Consider the following 22,397-nt stretch of genomic DNA (forward strand, 5'->3'; position numbering starts at 1 on the left):
CGCAAAGCCATCAGTTTACATTTATAAGAAGCCGCGCAACAAAAATGCAGAGTATACGAAAAGAGAATAAGTCTACAAAAGGCAGTGATTGGCAGTTGGCAAGATGGCCAAAGGTCAGCAGCTGTGGACAGCGCAGGCGTTCCTGCCGCAGCAACGTTTCACCGGCGAGTTAAGCAACAATATCACCTGACACTGACGGACAGACGGCAATAACGAGCAATGAAAAATGTCAGAAAATCCATGCTAAATTCTATTTTGGTGTCTTTCCGCGATCATTTTAGTGGCGTCTCTTTGCAAGGTGCTCCTCAGAGTTCGCCGTGGCGGGCGTTAGACTGCCAGCGGCGTTCGCGGCGGGCACGCGTGGTGCCCATGAGGTTGGGGTGGAGGCGGGAGTCCTTGGGGGGCGGGATCTGGCCCTCGGCGGGGATCTGTTGGCCCTTGCGGTAGATCTTGACGGCGGCGTGGATGTCCTTCTGGCCCAGGTCGTTCTTGGCGATGCAGCGGTAGTTGCCTTCGTCCGTGCGCTTGGCCGACTGGATCAGCAGCCAGCTGGTCACCTCGAACTTCTCCGGCCCGCCACGCAACTGCACCGAGAAGTGCTCGTCGTCGCCTATTAACAAGGCAACACGACTATTTATTCAAATAAAGTAAACGGTCACGGCAACTAGAAATGTGTAAGCGCAGCGGTTATTCAGCCAGGTACAGGGAAAGGTCACGGAAGCAATAGAATATATATACAAGCACAACGCTGCTATTTAAAGCGTACTGGGCAGGGATTTCTCCACGTGGTCCTTGTTGACGAAGGTCCACATGATGGTGGGCACGGGGTTGCCCATGGCCTCGCAGGCCAGCGACGTGTTGTCGCCCTCGTAGATGTGCGCGTCGTCGGGGGCGCTGGCGATCCACGGATCTACAGGTCAATATCGTTCAGAATCAGGTTCAACTGCACGCGCTCAATTTTTTGGCGAACAGTCCGCATTGCGTAGAAAACACAACATACACACAGCGATCAAATAAACCGTAATGTACAGACTACATATGTACGTACCTCCTTTGCAGGGTCCTTCGCGGTCGACCATGATGCGCTGCTCGCTCTCGTGGGCGTCCTCCAGCAGTTGGCAGAGGTTCTCGTACGTCTCGCCGTTGCTGCCGCAGATCATCTTCTGCTCCTTGCAGATGCACACCTGCAATACACACATCATTCAGAGTATGTGACATATACTCGTCAATTCGTAATAGAGAATAGATTGTTGCATTTTTAACATTGATCCTCTTATATGATCAGGTACGCGCAGGCGCAGCAAGCAGCTAGAAATAATCCAATAATGTGTCAGTTACATCAACTTACATACCGAAATTAAGCATTTTGTGCGTGATTTGTACATACGTAACGCATTCACTATACTTATACGTAATAAGTAACCATCTCATTTTACATTTTTCACTGCCAACTTTCGCCTCAAAAATATATGTACAAGTGCTGTATGGTTTTAACTTTTAGCCCTTAATGATCAGCCAACTTAAAAGTAAATTTGTGGACATATTGCTTAAGGTGCGTAAGAAAGTAAAAAGGCGTTCAGGAAAAAAAACTGAATATTAATTTTGCAGTATTTTCAACGTCACAGAGACATTAAATATAAAGGTTAATTGCATTTAATTGGGAAGGTGGGACTGTTTGTGGGGAAACTCTTATGCCAAGAAAAGAGAGCGCAAGTTGTTTGCTTACATCACACAGGCAATTGCTAGACAAAGTTCAGTGGCGGAAGCACAGTGTTACTTCCACGTCACCCATCAACGGTTGCAGCAGTAGCACAGCGATTCTAGATCTGTGGGGATACTGCAAACTTTACAGTGGCATTTCGTTCTGTATCCCCATTCCCCACAAAATGACAGTAATCAGTTCTGCCACCTCTCAAACGTTCATTCAGACAAACGGTCTGCTGATACGGAAGAAACCAGAATAAAATATTTTGTTAATTCCGCCTTATTATTTCACTGGAAGCCTTACCGCGTCCTGTTCAGGGAGATCCACCCGGTGCCGGCACTGCAGATTCTCGCCGCACGGTCCGTACTGCGTCGGCCCGTTGTCGCCGGCGCGGTCACAGCGGTCCCCCTCGAGATTGCCGCACACGTCGCAGCAGCCGCAGCTGTCCTTGACCACGCCCGCCAAACACTGCTTCCCCACCAGCGGCGCGCACTGGGCCTCCTCGCACTTGGGACACTGCAGGGCGTGGACGGCCACGTAACTGCCGCCCACCAGGCACACGGCCAACACCACCGTCGGCCACACCATTTTAAGCGTTAAACGAAATCAGCGTATAATATATTATGTATGTATATTCCACCTCCCAAACAAGACTGTTTCCCAGTAACGGACTAGCAACAGTTGCCTTATTGAAGATTCAACAGTTAAACTGCTCCTTGCCGATCCGACAGCCAGCGCTCGTGACCGAGTAAAAGATGTGCCTGGCTGCGATTAGCCTCGCTTCTCTGTTTGACTTTGCACAGCGCCAACTCTTCCAAGACAGAGCAGAGCGGTTGAACAAACAGCCAGTGATGATGCATTGCGGCCGACTGCAACTGTAACGGCCGCGTACAGTACACTGTACAGCACGTCGGCGGTGTCCAGTTGCGCTGCCATAGGCTGGAATCAAATTTTCATGACTGTTGTACAGTTATCATTATAAGATACGCGCGTACAGTACTACATAATATCGCAGCCGGTCTCTTGAACTGAGCTATTTATAAGTAGTTATGGGGATGCCTCGGAAGAAGGCTGGATATTTATATATACGGCAGCAGATGCAACGCATGTATCGACATGCACCTCTCTTTCCCGCCGCGTCTGCTTTCTCAGTTTTAAACTAGAGCGTAATGGGCTAGCTGCAGCATCTCTCGCCCGCAGTGCCCCGCACTCGTCTTCGACATCCCCGCATCACATCACATCAGTTGCGCGCCGGCCCACTTCTCCGAGTATCTTACAAGAATAGCTTGCTTTCGGCTGCAGCCATAATAACGGCGGTGCTGCTTGGGGTTTGCTACCATTCCTTCTGCAGCGTTGACGAAACAGTACTCCTTCAGAGCACAGTAAAATACTGTACAACAGTACAAATTATAACTGCCTTACAACTTGCAACTTATTAAAAAAGCCATATACCCTTCAATCGACAATAAAAGCCTGATGAAGCAGGGAAGAAACTGCAAACCTGACAAAACTGCGCTCGTAAGCAGCTGTGTTTTCCGTAAATACAGAAAAACTGACTTATGATGTCCGCCCGTATTATGTATGTACCTCCATAAGAAATTACGATAAGGCCAGGTTCAAAATAATTATCATTTTAGTCACTACAAATTATGCTTAGAACATGCGGCTTTAATAGATAATTATGTAGCTTAGCAACAAGTCAACAACACATAGTTAGTATAATAAAAACGTCCAGTTGATCAGCTTCATGAATTTTTTTTAACCGTGTGCAAGTGCTTACTTGTCGTACTTCCGTATGCATTGTTTGGTTTCTTATTTTCTACTAAGAGCTACATAAGTACTATTGAGTAGTTTTATGAAAGCGTCCAGTTTACCACTACAAGATCCGCCCAGTAAGTAGCATCAGTAACATCAGCAACAGGTTACAATACGGAATTATGCATAAATTAATGCGTATGCTGTACCTACTTTGTGCATGGTGTAGTGTACGGTTAGTACTGACGCGTATGCGCTGACGCGTATGCGCTTACTTCCGGTCGGTTTTATTGTACATGGCTTCCTTTTTAACGAAGACTGAAAAAATAAATTTAATACTGCAAACGTGTTAAATGTTGCAAACGTGTTAAATGTGGTTTTGTTTAAGTGAAACCAACTCTTGATATTGTTATCGTGCTATTAAAATTTAATACTGGTCTTTAGTACGTAATGCTAACGTTTTATGTACTAATCGTATTGCTACCTGTACTGTACGCAGATACCAGCCAATGATTAAGGGATTTGGCCCGGTACATTGCACCAAATTAATGTACACCCATGGGAACTTTCGCTGTCGCGCACTCCCAAACACTTTTTTTGCATTGCTTTATGGTATTTCAGAAATTTTAAAATTCATTTCAAAATTCGAACAAAATCGTAGAAGTCTGGATCCGTACCAAAACAATCTTACGCATACATTGATCATACAATGGGCCTTTACTGCACTCAATAGCTTCATTGTCACATCAATCGACGCCGATCGGTTGGTTCGGCAGAAAGGTGGATGCCTTAGAAAAGGTGGACGTGCTCCGGCAGAAAGGTGGATGGCTCGTCCACCAATCTGCCGACCTTCGGCACAAAGGTGGATATGGTCCGGCAGAAAGGTGGACGGCTCATCCACCAATCTGCCGAAGGTCGGCAGATTGGTGGATGCGATTTCATTGAACATCCACCATCCACCCGTCCACCTTTCTGCCGGCTACAGACGTGATATACGAGTGGAACTGTCAATTAAATCCTGAGCTTCCTGGTTCCTTGTGACAGTCTTTTGATGGCGGTTACAAATAGAAGAACGCATGCTTGATTAACAAGTGTAATGTGCTCTTTAAATTGTGAGGCGATGCCGATGGCCACGGTATTACAGGGCGCTTAACGTGCGACCATCTTCGCGTATTACGTAGCCCATGCTCTTTTCCCTTTTTGGCGCATTGCAAAATTTCTGTAGTTATTGGCTTCAAAATGACACACTGCCAGTACGTCTGCAATCCCGGCGAGAATTACGAATGTCACGTTTATTGGAAAAACAGCGAGCTAACCAATCACCCCGTAACGGGGCTCGGCTGTTCTTATTAGATGTACTAGTAATTCTCTGTAGCGGCTATACAGAGTATGTATCTTGTCAAAACAAAAATGAGTATCTCTGCTGAATTAGGGTTAATGCCTATTACGACCTACTCGTACTAAGTAGTAGAAAGCGGTCGTCTTAAAGGAAGCGGAAGTGTTAAAGCGGCAGTGTTAAGCCACCTTGCCGGCGTGGTTATCGGATGGGTACGTATTTGCAATGAGAATTTGTATTTGTCAAATTTGTTATGAATCGCATTATTATGTACATTAAATGCTTTGCTCCATAGTTAAAGGTCACGCACGCTTGGGCATCACGAAGCTCGACAGCGAGTACAGTCTGTATCCAGCCAAGTACATTACAAGTACCTGAGCAAAAACAGCGAAGTGAAACTAAGGAGCTGTTCGGCTTTACCTGATAGCTCATTCTGGCTGCGACAATCGGGCTTAATGGCCTGTAGTATTACTCCGAAGGCGCAAATGCCAACCACTTCCTCCCTCCAACGCCAAACCCACACCGAATCCCGCGTGAACTACGCCTGGACAGGCTGGAAATTCGGTACAGTAAAATAAGATTGCTTATTTCTTACGAACTGGCCAGTATCAGCACAAGAAAAGCACGATCAACTAAGGAAGGTAACAAAATAATTAATAAAAAAGAAAACGATAAAATAAAAAATATTACATAATTCTAGAGCATTAATAAATTTTAAGTAATCAGTTGTGTTGTCACGCTAATATATATAACCGCGCAGTCATCTTTAACACAGTTCATCTAGATGAATTGTGTTAAAGATGACTGCGCGGTTCAGAATTCTTTCCCAGTTCTGGGAAAGTACAGTATAACAAGCAGTGTAATTATCCTACCGCTTGTGATTTTGAAATAAACACTGCTTGCTTTTTTGATGACTACCACACCTGCTGAGCTAACACCGTGGACTGTAAAGTTTATTTTATTTTTTTCGTCTCATTCTTGCTCTTGTACGCAGAACTAGCAGTCTTATGTCCCACCTCTCTTATGACTACTGACTACGACTCGGACTACTTATAACCATTTCGTCCGTCATTATAATTGTTTGCTATGAGCCAAAGAGTTGTCATAATAATATATTATGACAACTCTTTGGCTCATAGCAAACATCTTATTGACTCTCTTCCTGACTTCGTCCAGTACTGATCGGAATGTTCACCCCGGCAGTGGCAACACGTGTTGGATTTATCGGGATATTAAGTTCCCAAATAAAACACTGGAGACCCGCCTAATCATAGGTACGTACGAACGGTACGATGGTACGAGGAGAAGCTTCGCGAGACCGCAGCGGGCGCACTTTGGAAAAAAGAGCAGTGCCCTTAGTGCAACCACACACGGTTGACGGTTAGGTGCGAATAGCGAGCGCTTGTCTCCATCGTCTTACGCGTTAAACAATGAATACGCCCTACTGTACTGGTGGCCTACTTCGTAGTGTATAAGAAGGGATCGTTATAAGCAGTAAGCACTACGGTTAAACGGAAACGTTCGTGCCTCGTTTTCTAACCAAAATGAAAAGGGACGAAGGATCTTCATATCGACAACGACACCATCCCGTATCCTCCGCTGCCCTTACCACCCCGATGCGGCTGGGCGCTGGACCCGCAGTACAGTGTCAACAGGACGTGCTTTCTCGTAGACATTGGTCTCTTCCGCCCGGCTTCCTGCAACTCTAACGGAAAACCGTCTTGGACGGGGGAGGCCCTCCAGCTTGGTGTCATTATCAACGCCACGTGGCATTGATAATGACACCAAGCTGGAGGACCATGGTGCACCATGGTCTTGACGGTCTCCGGCAACGAATTTCTGTAAGTCTTAGGTTGTTTTGAAGTGGTTTTGAGCGCGCCGCAGCTGTCCTTGACCACGCCCGCCAAACACTGCTTCCCCACCAGCGGCGCGCACTGGGCCTCCTCGCACTTGGGACACTGCAGGGCGTGGACGGCCACGTAACTGCCGCCCACCAGGCACACGGCCAACACCACCGTCGGCCACACCATTTTAAGCGTTAAACGAAATCAGCGTATATATATGTATATTCCACCTCCCAAACAAGACTGTTTCCCAGTAACGGACTAGCAACAGTTGCCTTATTGAAGATTCAACAGTTAAACTGCTCCTTGCCGATCCGATCGCGACAGCCAGCGCTCATGACCGAGTTAGAGATGTGCCTGGCTGCGATTAGCCTTGCTTCCTCTGTTTGACTTTGCTCTGCGCCAAATTCCAAGACGCCGCTCAACTTCTCAACCAGGCAAGCGCAAAGCGCTTGAACAAACAGCCAGCGATGATGCATTGCGGCCGACTGCAACTGTAATCTGTAACGGCCGCGTACAGTGCAGTACGTCGGTGGTGTCCAGTTGCGCTGCCATAGGCTGCAATAAAAATTTCATGGTGTACGGTAATTATAATAATGACTGTTATATGCACGTATAGTACTGCATAATATCGCAGCCGGTCTCTTGAACTACACTAACCGCAGTAACCGGTAAGCTATTTATAAACGGTTATGGGAAAGCCTAGCTATAGGAAAATGTCTGGATATTTATATACAGATACGGCAGCAGATGCAACACATGTATCCACATGCACCTCTCTGCTCCTCTCATTATTCCAGTCGCGTCTGCGTTACAGTGTTTGCGCCGTTTTTAAACTGGAGCGCATTCGACTGCCCTCACCAGCATCCGTCGTAGCTGCATAACACGTATCCTACATCGCCCGCTTTCGTCTTCAACGTCCCCACATCGCATCCGTTGCGCGCCGCCGCCGCGCTGCCGGCCCATTCTCCGATTATCTTACAAAAATAGCCGGCTTGTGCCACAGCCCATAGTGAACGGCTGCGCTGCTGGCTGCCATTCCTTCTGCAGCGTCGACGATGAAACAGTACACATTCAGAGCAAAATAATTACAGTAAAATATTGTACAAAATATAACTATGCCTTGACAGTTACTGTATTAAAAAGCCATTTGCCCTTCATTCGACAATTAAAGCCTGAAAAAGCAGGGAAGAAACGGCAAACGTAACCGACCAAAAAAAGCGCACATAAACAGCTGTTTTCAGTGTCAGCGAATTCAAAACATGTAATATTATTATTAACAATGTACGTCCGTATTATGAATTATTCAAATACAGTATCTGCGTAAGAAGTTACGATAAGGCCAGGCTTGTAATTTAATATTAGCCACTGAAAATAAATTATTATTTGCTTATAACGTGTTGTTTTAACAGATAATTAGGTACTTAGCAACAACACATAATTAGGTGCGTACAAAACCGTCAGTCGATCAGTTGCGTGAAATTTTATAAACTCGCCAGCAAGTATCCGTAACTGTAAGTACTTTACTTATCATACTTCCTTATGCACTGTATAATGTTTTGTATATGTACTGTAAGTACAGTGTTTCAGGCGCTGATAAAGTTTCATTAAGCCTACCAATAAAACCGCCGCGCAAAATTTACTTCCGGTCGTATGTACATGGACACCTTAACCAAAAATTAATAAAATAACGGAGTTTTTCTTCAAAAATCGTATTTTTACTGGAAGCGCATACCAAACATTATAAATATAATAATTAATTTTATGTGACTACCAATATCATGGGGAAATTATAATTTTGCATTTCTGTGGGTTTCTGTGGGTGATAATAATTTCTGAAATTGCATATTTAGCGTAGCAGTACTGCAGCATTAAACAGAACTGGACGTAACACACACCGTCAGTGAATGCATGGCGCAAAACAGCAAAAAATCGAAATGCCAATCAGTGGGCGTGACCTACTTGTCTGTGCTTCCAGTTCTGGTGACAATATTGTGATGGCCAAGTCACAAGTGTGCTATCATCTAGGCTTCCTGACTGTTTCCTGACGGCGATGCCAGATTTCGATCGGTTGGTTTTGAAGGTGGTACCTGCCTGTTTCGGCTGATCACCTGCTATCCGCAGATATGAACTGCAAACCGGAGTTTCGAGGCTGCGCTTTCTATTTCACAAACACACTGACCTTTCGGTTTATATCAAGTGAGCTCACAACGGCTGTTCGGGGTATTCGGGGACACTAAGGAATTCAGTATGCCGTATGCAGCGGAAGCAGAGATACTAAACGGTATGCACTGTCACATCCTAACTGCTATTTAAATATTGTAAGGTGGTTGATAATTATTGTATGAAAGTTCAGTGGGACACAATGCCTGAGACTGCAAGGATGCTGATAATATGCAGTACAATTGCCTGCGTCTTATTTGATGATCCACTGCTTCCCTTAATGGTCCAATTGCAATCGTATTTTTTTCTAGTATATTCGCATTTTCGCGATATCTCCGTCCAGAATTTAGCTAGGATGGTTTGGACCTGTTGTCAAATGCACTCTATTTAAATTTAACGGGATATCAAGCTAGGAGAAGCCCTAGCCTCATGCTCTGTTGGATTACCAGTCACTCATGGTGCACACTGTCTTTGGAATACTGGTGGCACTGCCATATTCGATCACTGGATCCATCGCAATGTGGACACGTCGATATTAACGTCTTCAATAATGGTGCCAAAATCTTTATTCACTGTATAAACCGACACTAAATAAGGCACGATATAATATGCCTATTAAAATGCTAAACAAAAAATAAATCAGGCCCGTGTACTTACTAATGATTACTTACCTATCGAGAGCTATTTTCGAGTTTTAGCATTACTCATCAAGGGAAACTCGCTACTCAAAAGCCTTAACGTAACTCTCATAAAAAGTAGTACTAAAAAACGTACATTTTGTATAAATCCCGAGTAAATCCCTCACTAACCATTCACTCACTAATTATGTGTTGCTGTACAGTGTACATGCATGATACTTGTACTATGTGACGATGTCGATACATACAGTGCCGCTGCAGTTCCTTTCTAAAAATCACAGAAACAACCATCACTAGTACGAAGTAAGAATAAACAGGAAATCAAGAAACGTTAATAATCTAGTTTTGGCGCTTTACGTACCATGCCCATGCTTGCGCGGAAGACCCACCGGCACAATACCCCGTCAGCGACGGTCCCTGGAGATAGCGTGCCGGCACGGTGGCGTCCGTATATTGGTATATATATGCTTGTCGGTACAGGAGCGGATATCCCATGGTGGTTGGGGTATGTGGGGCGGAATATTTGCGACGTCTTTGGCAGGAGAGTTGACGGGCCAATTAAAGGACCAGACGATGTCGGAGTGTCCGTACAGTTAAATCACACTGCCCGCTGCAGGCGCGATTCAGATAGCGGCTGGCGTCGGAGAGCGGTGCGTCTTTCCGTGGATCGGAGAAACAGACCGGGCAGGCGCGCTGCATGTCCGTGGGCTGCTCCAGCTCCAGCAGGACGAATCGCCGGTCGGGGGAGCGATCGGTCGTATGAAGGTCATCGTCCTGGAAAAAGAGTCGCTTCACCGGGACCGGGATGTAGTGATCGTTGGGACTCCAAACTTGCGTGGAATCACGCGGCGTAGAGGGCTATTTCCCGGCGAGGTACAATTCGGCTTTCCGCGTTTGTGAGTTGCGTCTGAAGAATGAAACAGCATTAGTCGCTATTGAGAATATGATGGTAACCTGTTTGCGTGCAAAAGCAGATAATTAGTATAAACCATCAAGCATGTCAGTTTGGTGGTCATTACGCGTTTGGAAAGCGGTAAAAGGGTGCTATCTGCTTGTACGTGAGGCGATTCTGATACACATTAGCAAATGTGCAATTTACTCCCTTTGGCTGCTTCTTAACACTGGATGGCGGCGCAACTTCACCTCGATCCAAGTTCGCCTGTATTGGTCTCTTAGCGGTGCGATTTCTTCGTATTTTGCCTTCCTTTAATTACTAGCGTGTCGATAATTGTGTTTAAAATAAATCTGCACTGAGTCAAATGTGTTTGGGCCTTCAATTTCCGTGAAACTAAACTAACCAGACACAAGTGATTTTCGCTCAGTTACGCTATGCAGATTTTCCGATGTCAACTGACTCAATTGCCTGACTTTCTTTCCTACTTTCGACATAGTGACATACCATAGCGTACTGCGTAACTGCGCTCTTTCCATCTTTATCTGAAAGCGATTTATTCCTGATTTCATTTTCCAATTTTTCTGAAATCGTAACGAACGAAAAAATGTCGTTTTGACTTGGTAGCGCAGCAATTACAGTACCACTGAAGTACGGAATTATGGAAGCATAATAATATTGGACTATGTGCGAAAACAAGCTGCCAGCCGTGCCGAATTGAAGCTGCCTGGCGAAAATCTTTCGATTGGTCGGTTTATTTCATTTCTAATTAAACCGACCAATCGAAAGATTTTCGCCAGGCAGCTTCAATTCGGCACGGCTGGCAGCTTGTTTTCGCAATCGCGTCATGACTTGACTGATCGTTTTCGTTTTCGTTTTCGCAATCGCGTCATGAATATTATGACTGCGTTTGGCTTGTTCGTGCCGGTTAAAAGCTGCATTTCAGTACAGTACTTCATGCGTGACAGTGCGAGAGTAACCAGTGTAATGAATGTACAGTACTTGCCCACATTAAAGGTGAAAAAATTAATACTGCAGCAATCATTGAAGCATTACGAGTGCGGATGTCCTTGGTGGACGTACTCAGTGACAGGAAGAGATTCGCTGAAGTAGTGTAAGTACTCGTACTTACACGTACAAGTACGTACTGATTAGCAGTGCAAACCGTGCAATATTATTGATACTGTATTACTGTATAATGCGGCAGTTGTGGTAGCAACCCTATACTTGACTACTCTCACCGAGTTAGTGTCCCAAAGAGACTTAATTAACACTTATGTAGTCGCTATAAACCGTTAAATTGCGAATGCACTTGTCACCGTGCACTGATGTGGTAAGATCTTTCATCCCCTTCAGAGTATTATCCTGCAGCCCGCGCTGGACAGCGAGTATATTAATTATCCCATTACCTGTTACCAGTAGAAGTTGATGGATGTGCTGTATTTCATCGCGCCATCGCTAAACTTGATTCTGTTACACGGATTGCTGTTGCTGGCTGTGGGATTGCCTTGCTACAGCTGGTATGTACCTGATTCTAAAGTACGCTATAATCCACTGACCACCTACAGTCCGTCGGCATACGAAACTCGACCGGGAGCTCCAACACCCATGCCAGGTACGTATATAAACTATTAACTTCAAAATACAATTCCACAAAAGCGCATGCTCGCAACCTTCGACCATATGCGAGGAGGAACTCGAAGTTAATACCAAATATTCGAGAAACCACGCCCCTGTCGAGTCAACATCAACAACCCCCTTGAGCCTGATTTTTGCACAGAGACCTAGCCAAGCGGTCAAACAAGCGATGCAGCAGATTAAGCGTTCCAGCTTAACCGTTATTTTGGCACACGTTCAACGGAATGTCGCTTTTATTTAGAAACTGTTTTGAGCGTCTCTTGCTTTAGTTTCCTGCAAATTTGCAGGGGTTGTGACTTGCCGTGACCTTTTGGTACAGGGAGCGGCCATAACTGCCCAGCTGACAATTTTTGTTTTAGTTTTCTTCGTCAGTTATTTAAAGATCTGCAAATCTACAAAGAGCGGCTTCGTGCCGACATGTTCGAGATACTATACATTCGTTCAAAGCTTTTGTAACGGTAGCTGTTTCGCTGCACACAGAAACCTCGAAGGCCATTTGCCGCCGACACAACTGGCGGAAGTGGCTCAATTGGTAATCTACATAGTGAAACAGACGGAAATACACGCACGCTACCAATTACGTGACTGCTTGCAGAAACAACTCTGAAAGGGAGTGGAAGCGGCAGTGGAGGCAGCGGAGGTGGTGGAAGTGATGGAAGCGGTTCCGGCTCCGGACCCGATGCAAGTGGCAACGGCGACGCCGGTTCGGACGGTGGTGATTCCGCCAATGCGAATGGTGGTAGCAGCAACAAAGGGAGTGGCGCGGCCGGTGCTGCGGGATCCGGACAAAAAGCCGGTGATGGATCAGCCGGCGCAGCGGATGCAGATGGCACGGGCAGCGGTAAGTTGTGTTGGCACTGTGTAACAGCGACCGAATGTTACCGCACTGCTGACCTTTAAGCGGTATTTCTGACGGCGTTCCCGGCAACTTGTTAGCGCGCCGAAACCGGAACTACCCGTCTCCTTGTGCTACCGTCACTGTACTGTTGCGCTAGGATTGACTGCACAACGGCCTCCACTTGTGACTTTTGAACCTTCGCATAATGTTATACACAGGAATGACCACCGCTAACACACTAACTGAAAATGTTGCAGGCGGAGATCAGACGATGCTGCATGTGGGCAATGGCATAGTGGCCGGAGTTACGGTCAACGCAAACGTGAAGAATCAACCCAAGCATCTATCTCAGTTTTTTTTAGTGAGCAAATATGTTAATTAATATCTTACGAAGTAGAGCTGTGTTCAGTACACAAGAGAAAACAGTGACGGACTCGTTCGCGCTCTTGTGTGTCTACGTACAGTATCTAACACTGATATGAATGTAGGTAGGTAAATAAATACAACTGCATAATATAAAACTTCATATGAAATTGTAGTGAAAACGAATCAACAGTACATGAAGAAGATCAGAAAAAGATCAGTATAAGAAAAAGATGTATTAAGAAAAAGATCAGTATTACGCGCGGCCTCCCCACAGTCTGGAGATCTCACAAACCAAAAACTTTTAAAAAAAACCGGTACCACAGTTAGATCGGCCGGGGTCCAGAACTGCGTCACATGCTTTTGTTTCTGAATACGTCCTATCAGAATCGTGCCGGCACGATGCCGAAAACGATCCAACCCAGGTTCAAGGTGACCTTGAAACTTAGAAAAATTTTGCCTGGATACAATACGTAATTATCAATTAATTAATACGCAAATTAAACGGAATAAATTGAACTTAAGTACTTTCGTACAACATCAACCACAAATTTAAGAAAGTAATTTAAAGTCAACCTATCGATTTTTGTTGTCAGCACATTTGTAAAACAACGGTAGGCTTTAACCACAAGGACAGTGCGCTACACTTAAGTACTCGTATGGTAAGTTTATCTGCCTGTTCGATTTTGGTAGGACACTCTTCTAAACAACTGCTAAAAGCAAAGAGCCGCATTTATTATTTAAAGCGAGTGAGTTACCGAGCTACCACTACCGTCCAGCGATCGAGCACATTCACGAATTGAGTTAATGAGCCACCACAACTGTCCGGCGAGCAAAATTGCTAATTGACTAAGGGCGTGACGGAGCTACCACTGCGTCTGTCCAGGAAGCGGAGTCGCTAACTGGCGAAGTGACTGAGTTACCGAGCTACCGTTACTGTCCACTGTCCAGTGAGCAAAATTGCTAACTGAGAGAGCGAATTACCGAACTATCAACACTTACTAGTGAGCAAAACCGCTGATTGCCTCAGTGAGTGAGCGAACTATTATCACTATCCAGTGATCAAAACGGTGCATGAATGAGCAACCGAGCAGTCCGAGCTTTTCGTTGATTCGGGCCGTGGATCACAAGAAACGCGGAGGCAAAGCCGCAGCCGTTTCTTGTATTATATATTAGCGTGTCACTACCTTGAACCGCTAAATCTCGAAAACAAAACAGACAGACTGCCAATCACGATCCGGAAAACAAACCACCACATAGTGAGGCCTTGTAAACGGTGCAAGCCACAACATAAACGGCAGCACCGCAGCTAGTCACGAGATATTTGTTTACGAAGACACTTTGCCGCCAGTTCTTAATTCAACTTGTTCCCCACCTTTCGTCGCGGGATATTTGGTCGCTAGGACATCACATTCCACTGTGACATTTCGCCCCGAGGTCTGTCGGACGCCAGATGGAACAAGTAGTTCCATTTATGCAGAAGTATTCAATCCAGCGGAGAGAAACCGCTTTTAAAGAACCGGGAATCTAAGAAACTGAATAAAAGATCTAAGAAAACCTTAATTTGTTACAATACTTGGACACTTAAGAAAACTGAATGAAATCCTTTGAATAAACCGGCCGTAGACTGGGGTTCGCAAGAAACGCGGAGGCGAAGCCGAGGCTGTTTCTTGTATAAATATAATACATATATGCATAGAGAATTTGCCGCAGTGCACTGCAAAGGAGTAAAGGGAAATATGATACTTACAGCGGAAAACCAAAGCCGCGCTGAAAATCAAATAAACAGTCAGCATTAACACAGAGGCAAATTCAACAGGAAATCAAGAAAGGTCTAACGCGACTGAATGCGTTTCTTACCATGCACCACCTTGCTCGCGGAACTCCGCCGGCACAAAATCCCGGTAGCGACGGCCCGTGGAGATAGCGTGCCTTGGCCGGCACATTGACTTGCGCATGCTTGGCGGTTCATGAACGGATGTCCCACGGTGGTTGCTCAATGTGGTGCTGCATACCTGAATAATAATCGTTGGAAGGGGCATATGGATTCGGCGGATCCCAGGTAAAGGAGTAACTGTTGCCGGTGTGTGCGTACAGCTCACACTGTCCACTATAAAGGCGATTCATGTAGCGGCTGGCATCGGAGAGCGGTATGTCCTTCCGCGGATCGGAGAAGCACACCGGGCAGGCGCGCTGCATGTCCATGGGTTCCTCCAACTGCAGGAGGACGAGCCGGCGGTTGAGAGGGCGATGATGCACTGCGGTCGACTGGAACTGTAACTGTAGCGGCCGAGTACTCGTACGTCTGCGGTGGCCAGTGGCGCTACCATAGGCAGCAGGCAGTAGGCTGGGAGAATTTTCAGTTTTAACAATTAGAATTATATGCACGTACAGTACTACATAATATCGCAGTCGATTCTTGAACCAGGCTATTTATAAACGGTTATATGCGTATGAGTATGCCTCGCAAGATATTTATATAATTATATTGCAGCAGATGCAACACATGTATCTACATGTACCGGTACCTCTCTTCTCCTCTCATTTCAGTCGCGTCTGCGCTACTGTGTTTGCGCCGTTTTAACTGGAGCACATTCAGCTACAGCATCCCGCCGCCCGCGTCGCCCGCATCCGTCTTCGTCTCCACATCGGTTGCGCGCCGCGATGCCGGCCCACTTCGTCCAGCATCTTACAAACATAGCTTGCTTTGCTACAGCCAATATAGCGGATGTGGCTGCTTACTGCCCTTCCTTTCTGCAGCGTCATTGAGACAGCACTCATAAAAAGAAGAAGTCAGCTACAATAAAATATTGCGCAAAATACGTATAATTAGGCATTGTTAGTAATAGACAGCCATTTGCTGCAATTAAAGCCAGCTGTTGTTTCATTGTTTTTCGTTGTATTATTCTACTACGGTAACTTATCGGTTATTTGATTCTAAATGTAAAGGGCATTTGCTTGTACAAGTTTGTTTACTGCTCTGTATTAAGACTTTGTGGGATATTAGTTGTACTGTAACCGTAACCTGGGCCCTTTTACAATCCAAAATTATATTGTTTAACTGCCGATTTTGAAGCCAGCTGACTACTAAAGCCTGACAATGCCAAACCAAAAATACAGTAATCTAGATAATGGAGCACCAAACCAAACCGATAAAACACAAAAAACCTAAGAAACAAAAACAAAGAACCAAGAAACAAGAAACTAGAAACACTAAGTAATGTAACAAAAAAAGCTAGATAATGTAGCATGTATAATACGTAACAGATAATCATAAACCATGGTAAGGCTAGGCTCAAAATTTTATTTTAACTACTGCAAGTTTGTTTTAGAACTGACAAACTTGTTGTTGTTGATGCTGCACGAATGTACAGCGTGGCCTCATAAACAGCACACAATAAAACAAAAAATCAAAACCTGAATAAAGTATAAAATTATTAAACCGTAATTAGTACTTACAAGTAGTAAAGTGAGCAAGTAGCTTTGCCACAATAGCGATGTACAGGAATTTTTATCAGGCAGGTACTTGACGTTTTACAGTACAGTACTCTGTACTTCTGCTTACACGATTATCTAGTGCCGTAAAATTTTGTTAAAACCATTAAATTTTGGATTGCACGTTATTATACGCACGTAACTACGTAAGTATGCAGACAAGGAAACATTATTAAGGTAAGTACATACGTATTTAGAACAAATCTTGTAGTTTAGCAACAGCAAATATTTTCACAAGCGCTGAATTAAGAAGAACACTTATTGAACGGCTGTGTTACTGCTTAAATGAACTACAGCATATTATAGTTCAAGCTTAAGTATTGTACTTTCCTGGCGTTTTGCATGTGAATGCAGCAGCAGCAGCAGTAATATGCAGCAGAAACTGTTCTCAGTGTCATACTATAAATTTAATAATAAACAGTGACACATGGGCCAAAACGTCTCATTACGTAAATATATGTACAACGCAAATAATATTATGCCAAATTAATATAAGTCAGTAATAGCGTCATAACACGTATTTAATGATCATTTCTGTAGGATACTTTCGCAACGGTACGGGCTGATGTACAGAATCGTTCTCATGGCGGAATAAGCAGTGATCGAATTACAACCAGTGATCGGTATCATTAGCACTGTCTGTAAGGTAACGAGATTCAACCTTGAAGAACAGCCATAAATTTAGTTTAGTAAAGCAGCAAGAAAAAGATTTAAAAATTGAAGGTTTCGTTGGCAGAGCACAAATGACCCAAAGGTCAGCAAATAAAAACTTAAGGGCTGCTGTGCTTCATAGTTAGGCTTTTCCTAGAGTCCTTGACCTTACCCTGAGCAAACTGCAAACTAGTTAACAATTCATTTTGAAGAACTGAATGTGCAACCGAGATAAGAAACGCAAAGAATTTTGACAACATTTTTCTTGAATTACCAGTGTGCAGCAGACGTACAGCGGCGGGCCTGTTGCCTCCGAATTAATGAAATAATTAGAAATACCTTATTAGAATCTTGGGATGATGTGACAGTGATGTGACCCGATGCTCGGCATTAAGGAACGACAGTTGCTGATCAGTCCTTTCAACCTCCATTTTTGCGTCATACTCTTATAATGCAACATTGACAGCGCAAGAACGCAACTGGGAGCGAATGTTTAATCGCGATAGTAGGTAGCATCAATTAATGGGCTTGGCCTCCCTATACCTTCTTGTGTCAACACGATCGTGGCGCAGTGTGGGATGCTTATTGCTGTTGACGCCGTGTTTGGCTTGGCACGTGCCCGGTGATCATGAGGGTATCGATTTGCGCGTATACAACTTTGTCCCCGGAAAGACCGCCGCGCCCGCCGACTGGAATACCCGACCAATTCCGCAATCGCCTCCTCCTAGACGTAAGCCCCCAGAAACACTCGCATTATTAACCGTACTGCAAGTGGCCAAGCTTTTTAAGAAATATCACAAGAAAACATAATATAACAACCATTCTGTAATAAACACATACACCCAAATCACAACAAGAGCTTGCAACATAGATTAGATCTTAATTACGCATTACTTCTATCTGAACATTTCTCCCCCCCCCCCCATCGAAATAATGACATAACCGTAATTCATGTGAAAAGACGATCTTTGTGCACATGTGCGCGTTTCCATGCAAAGTTTAAGGGCGGAGTTTAAAGGATCGATTTATTCGACTGCTAATAAGGCTTTGGGTTCACTGGGATGCATTTAAACTTTTTGGAAAATTCTTACATTCATAACTCCTTAACCGGATGTTGTGCGCACAAACGGTTTCTGCTTCTACAGTGGCCTAGACAAATTATCTGACTGCAGAAAGTCATAAAACAATTAAAGCAAAGAAGCTAGTTTGGGCGTGAGCGAAAGTGCTCGTTTTCGTGCATGTACAAAAATTTGGTATCATGTACCGGGCCACTTCCATTAAAGCATTGAACCATTACACCAAAGCATTAAAAGAACAGAGGAGGTGAAAATCGATAAAGGAAAAAATCATCAAGAATGGGAATGGGAATCCATTACTGAATCGTGGGTCCGCAATTACTGCCAGTGCCGGCTTTTCTACGGAGATAGAGATTATGAGATGGCGCACTCCAGAAATGCAGTAGTTCCCGACGCTGTACATATTTTTTCTTTTGACTTTGTGTTACACAAACCGGTGCAGAAGCTGGTAACGTCCAATTACGGATTCAAAGAAAACTCGCCTTTTGCAGTTGTAGTACTACCACAGTACTACGGAGCCGTAACATTATAGTCTCCGGCGCCTAGTATACAATACTCGTATTACTGTACGAGCAAGGTGGATAGATAGGTAGGTTCTACCCTTTACACCGTGGTACGAGTATTACTCGTAATCAGGCGTTCGAATTCAGGCACACTCAGGCTACTCGTCGCTCTTTGATAATCGATAAAGAACAGCGGACAGACTGTCGAAGACAAGTAAGTAATAAGCGGCATGAAAGTACCCAAACTGGTCAGATTGTTCATGGTAATTTTAATCTGTTAATTTTTCATTTCATCGTTTCTAAAAAATAACAAGGTTATCAATAAAGCAGTAATATGTACTCGTTATATTAGCCGGCTTTGGTTACTCATTAACGGTTCGGCCAAGTATACTTTTGGCTTTGCCTTTACCACCGCAAAAACCGTCGCCGTTAGCTAACCGTCCCAAAATACATTCTCAGCTGCCGTTGACTAAAATCTGACCTCTTGTGTCTGTTGATTTAGATCAACAGAACGCTTAATAAAAAAGTGTGCAACCAATACTGCCACTGTGCCACGCAGCACGCCACGCAATGCAGGACGAGCACTACGACGAAAGTGTCACGAAACATAGGGTTGATAAAGACAGCCTAAAGAGGTATTGTGGTGTCGCATACCTCTCCAGTTCGTTGTCGTCGCTTGTCGATAGACGTTGTAGCAAGATCTGTTCCCTAGATCTAATATGTAAAGGAAGTAAAACTTTCTCTAGGTTAGCTAACACACTTGGTTAAATAATTTACGAAACTAGTGCTATCGAATGGTATAATATGTAAATAAAATTGCAATGGTATTAAAGCTTGTCAAGGGCGAAACCTAAAGAAATTAGAAATTGTAATTTAAGCAACGGCACAGTCTTGGTCTAACACTGCGGGCTTATTGTCTCCCTGTGAGTTTCATGTGAGCGAGGTTTAAGAGCTCTATTTTGACAGCACGGACGCTTTCCTCGTACGGAAACTTGGCTTCCACTGATTAAGCAATAAAGTCGAAACGGGCGCACTTTCCTAACCCATACACCAACCAACGTGCGTATCTGTACTTCTGCGACACACTTCCTCTGTAGACGCGTTGCGGTTGTGCATAAAAATATGATTGTTAGGTATGAATGGTGTTATTAAAGGGTAGGTTGCGAGACCCAGTGGTGGCCTTAGACGATGGCTTTTACCAGCATTTTTAATACACAAGTGTTTGCGCTGCTTGCATTCTGCATTCCGCGGTGACCTTTATAATACGGCAACTTTATCGTTACATCCACACAGACAATTACAAAAAGCATTTCCAACCTGGAGTACGAACTGCATTGACACTTTTGTTGTCGTTACATACAGCACCTAGTTCTACCAAGACAGTGACTGCTGCTCCTCCCAATAATCCCAATAATTACGTTAGCACGGGCGGCACTGACGCAATCGGTAATCACGTAGAGCAGCGCAATCGAATTTCTCCGCTTGGCTTGTAAGTGCATCATTCCTTGTTGACAGGGACACCTGGCCCAGGAGGAAGCGGTGGTGGCGGTGGTGGTAGCGGTGATGGTTCCACCGTTCCGGCACGGGAGACGGCAGTGGCGGCAGTGGCGGCAGTGGTGGAGCCGGCGGGGATGGGACGTCAGGCGGTCAGGGCGACGGCAGCGTCAGCGGCAGCGGCGGTGTGAAAGGTTCCGGTGCGGGTGGTGCTGCTGGGTCCGGACAGAAAACGGGAGTGGGAGCAGCTGGCAATGGGACCTCCGATGAGGACGCTGCAGCAGGTGAGGATGCAGGCTTTGTCTAGGTTCGGCCAAGATTTTGAACGTGACCGTACTGTACCAACCAATTGTTTCGCATGGTACTGTCGCTAGATTTCCTGTCGGTTTTCCCAGTAATCGTTATATCGTATCTTAAACGTCTAAGGCTGAGAATTTTTGCACGCTACCCGGTAGTGTTTCGTTCATTGCAGGCGGCGACAGTACGATGATGTACGTCGGCATAATCGCAGGCGTTACGGTGAGCATTAATCGTTAACCGGCAAATCGACTTTGTTTTCGTTTTGCCGAAAACAACTGGCAAGCACAAACTTTTTCGCTGCAGGTTGTTGCGGGCGCTGCCGCGGAGGATACTGGTACTGGAAGCAGCAGCAAGCCAAAAAGAAGAAAAAACCAGAGGAAGAGGGCGATGAGGAGTCCGAAGATTAAAACCTCATCACTTTCACAGAAACCGACCTGTGGCTTATTATTTGCAAGTTTGATTATTGAAATGCTTGCAATCCTTCAAATAACGCCTTATGTAACCAGGTTAGGAGCAGACGATGCCTTTTTTTGCGGCAGAATTTTGCGGCAGCCAATAGGTGCAGAACGCCGACGAGAGAAGCAGCGCATCATGCTCCACCGGATAGGACCCTGCAAAGGAGGTAATGAATATGTCCGACTTCTTTGATCGGCGCCGCTTTGTTTTGTGCTTTATACCTAATCTCAACGATACCACAAATAATTAAGCGCGATAATTAGTATATTCTGCCTAGGACGCTTTCATCGAAACCATGGTGCCTGTAAACATTGTTGTTTCCGTAACCTTTCGCTGTATGTGAGTAAACAGTCATGTTGATTTATTAATAGGCGACGACGAGCACTTCTCGGTGCAGTTGCGTGGCGGGCCGGAGAAGTTCGAGGTGACCAGCTGGCTGCTGATCCAGTCGGCGAAGCGCACGGACGAAGGCAACTACCGCTGCATCGCCAAGAACGACCTGGGCCAGAAGGACATCCACGCCGCCGTCAAGATCTACCGCAAGGGCCAACAGATCCCCGCCGAGGGCCAGATCCCGCCCCCCAAGGACTCCCGCCTCCACCCCAACCTCATGGGCACCACGCGCGAGCGCCGCTCGCCATGGGGCGCTTTGGGGGATTAAGCTGAAAAGACAGTATATGCGGCACTCGCAGAAGGTTATACGCAGGGATAATTTAAATGCAGCACGCTTTTCTGGGCTCTTCATTGTTGTCTGACCGTTAGGCTATACTGCTGCTTAACTCGCCGGTGAAGCGTGGCTTCTGCAGTAACAGCTGTGTTGTTCGTTGCCGCAGCTGCTGATGTTGTGGCCGTTTTGCCGACTGTCACTGGTTTATGTAGAACTTACAAGGCCTCACTATCTGGTGGTTTGTTTTCCGGATCGTGATTGGCAGTCTGTCCGTTTTGTTTTGGAGATTTAGCGGTTCAAGGTAGTGACACGCTAATATATAAACAAGAAACAGCTTCGGCTTCGCCTCCGCGTTGCCTGTGGTCTGCGGTCGGTTCATAACTCCATTCGCAGGTTTTGGATTAGTTTATCAAGTAGTTAGCATCTTACATTCGGCAAAGCATAATGGGTAAATTGTGAAAGCGTAGAAACGGAATTTTTATTAAAAATCAGTTTATCATTTTCACTCCGACGCATTCCATTTTTTTCTACAAATGCTTTGTTTATACGAATAAACTGGACAGTAGCGGTAATTGTGTCACTC

The 22,397-nt window shown here is 45.2% G+C and overlaps 3 protein-coding genes and 2 long non-coding RNA genes across 17 annotated transcripts; 2 read left to right on the top strand and 3 right to left on the bottom strand.

Annotated features, from left to right (window-relative positions):
* Positions 1-8: 8 nt before the first annotated feature.
* Positions 9-3,579, bottom strand: LOC129598987 (insulin-like growth factor-binding protein-related protein 1). Of its 8 annotated transcripts, none has more exons than XM_055497093.1 (5): positions 3,158-3,579; positions 2,009-2,580; positions 1,049-1,184; positions 767-910; positions 9-610 (listed from the first exon to the last, which is right to left on the bottom strand). In XM_055497093.1, the coding sequence occupies exons 2-5, from the start codon at positions 2,291-2,293 to the stop codon at positions 306-308; spliced, it is 870 nt and encodes a 289-aa protein (XP_055353068.1). In that variant the 5' UTR covers positions 2,294-2,580; positions 3,158-3,579; the 3' UTR covers positions 9-305. The 8 variants fall into 8 exon arrangements, with proteins under 8 accessions (XP_055353068.1, XP_055353067.1, XP_055353066.1 ...); XM_055497092.1 differs by having other exon boundaries at positions 2,009-2,603; XM_055497091.1 differs by having other exon boundaries at positions 2,009-2,644.
* A 287-nt stretch (positions 3,580-3,866) lies between these two features.
* On the bottom strand, positions 3,867-7,997 carry LOC129598992 (uncharacterized). Its single transcript, XR_008691848.1, has 3 exons — positions 7,502-7,997; positions 6,337-7,198; positions 3,867-5,349 (listed from the first exon to the last, which is right to left on the bottom strand). It is a non-coding gene; the product is annotated as an uncharacterized LOC129598992 (long non-coding RNA).
* A 1,048-nt stretch (positions 7,998-9,045) lies between these two features.
* LOC129598991 (uncharacterized) lies at positions 9,046-18,233 on the bottom strand. 3 transcript variants are annotated; one of them, XR_008691846.1, is made up of 9 exons: positions 17,658-18,233; positions 15,701-15,969; positions 15,033-15,519; positions 14,923-14,942; positions 14,548-14,699; positions 9,803-10,348; positions 9,690-9,709; positions 9,250-9,375; positions 9,046-9,169 (listed from the first exon to the last, which is right to left on the bottom strand). It is a non-coding gene; the product is annotated as an uncharacterized LOC129598991 (long non-coding RNA). The 3 variants fall into 3 exon arrangements; XR_008691847.1 differs by lacking the exons at positions 9,046-9,169; positions 9,250-9,375; positions 9,690-9,709; positions 9,803-10,348 and adding an exon at positions 12,381-12,828; XR_008691845.1 differs by lacking the exons at positions 9,046-9,169; positions 9,250-9,375; positions 9,690-9,709; positions 9,803-10,348 and having other exon boundaries at positions 14,256-14,699.
* LOC129598990 (uncharacterized) lies at positions 11,555-13,308 on the top strand. The gene is made up of 3 exons (XM_055497100.1): positions 11,555-11,948; positions 12,567-12,812; positions 13,067-13,308. The coding sequence occupies exons 1-3, from the start codon at positions 11,762-11,764 to the stop codon at positions 13,189-13,191; spliced, it is 558 nt and encodes a 185-aa protein (XP_055353075.1). The 5' UTR covers positions 11,555-11,761; the 3' UTR covers positions 13,192-13,308.
* LOC129598989 (kazal-type serine protease inhibitor domain-containing protein 1-like) lies at positions 17,148-22,099 on the top strand. 4 transcript variants are annotated; one of them, XM_055497097.1, is made up of 6 exons: positions 17,148-17,313; positions 17,666-18,048; positions 20,413-20,675; positions 20,864-20,910; positions 20,995-21,313; positions 21,519-22,099. In XM_055497097.1, the coding sequence occupies exons 4-6, from the start codon at positions 20,878-20,880 to the stop codon at positions 21,806-21,808; spliced, it is 642 nt and encodes a 213-aa protein (XP_055353072.1). In that variant the 5' UTR covers positions 17,148-17,313; positions 17,666-18,048; positions 20,413-20,675; positions 20,864-20,877; the 3' UTR covers positions 21,809-22,099. The 4 variants fall into 4 exon arrangements, with proteins under 4 accessions (XP_055353072.1, XP_055353073.1, XP_055353074.1 ...); XM_055497098.1 differs by having other exon boundaries at positions 17,148-17,308; XM_055497099.1 differs by lacking the exon at positions 17,148-17,313 and having other exon boundaries at positions 17,437-18,048; positions 20,995-21,141; positions 21,198-21,313.
* The last annotated feature ends 298 nt before the right edge of the window (positions 22,100-22,397 follow it).

This window comes from Paramacrobiotus metropolitanus, unplaced genomic scaffold (assembly GCF_019649055.1).
Source record: "Paramacrobiotus metropolitanus isolate TYO unplaced genomic scaffold, Prichtersi_v1.0 Parri_scaffold0000134, whole genome shotgun sequence".
Lineage (NCBI taxonomy): Eukaryota > Metazoa > Tardigrada > Eutardigrada > Parachela > Macrobiotidae > Paramacrobiotus > Paramacrobiotus metropolitanus.

Excerpts from the sequence above, each read along its gene's own strand:
- LOC129598987 (XM_055497093.1), bottom strand. The coding sequence starts at position 2,293 with ATGGTGTGGCCGACGGTGGTGTTGGCCGTGTGCCTGGTGGGCGGCAGT. Across the intron at positions 1,185-2,008 it reads ATCTCCCTGAACAGGACGCG|GTGTGCATCTGCAAGGAGCA; the intron begins GTAAGGCTTCCA and ends TGTGTATTGCAG. Across the intron at positions 611-766 it reads CGTGGAGAAATCCCTGCCCA|GCGACGACGAGCACTTCTCG; the intron begins GTACGCTTTAAA and ends CCTTGTTAATAG.
- LOC129598990 (XM_055497100.1), top strand. The coding sequence starts at position 11,762 with ATGGATGTGCTGTATTTCATCGCGCCATCGCTAAACTTGATTCTGTTA. Across the intron at positions 11,949-12,566 it reads AGCTCCAACACCCATGCCAG|AAACAACTCTGAAAGGGAGT; the intron begins GTACGTATATAA and ends GACTGCTTGCAG. Across the intron at positions 12,813-13,066 it reads TGCAGATGGCACGGGCAGCG|GCGGAGATCAGACGATGCTG; the intron begins GTAAGTTGTGTT and ends AAAATGTTGCAG.
- LOC129598989 (XM_055497097.1), top strand. The coding sequence starts at position 20,878 with ATGATGTACGTCGGCATAATCGCAGGCGTTACG. Across the intron at positions 20,911-20,994 it reads GCATAATCGCAGGCGTTACG|GTTGTTGCGGGCGCTGCCGC; the intron begins GTGAGCATTAAT and ends TTTTCGCTGCAG. Across the intron at positions 21,314-21,518 it reads GATAGGACCCTGCAAAGGAG|GCGACGACGAGCACTTCTCG; the intron begins GTAATGAATATG and ends ATTTATTAATAG.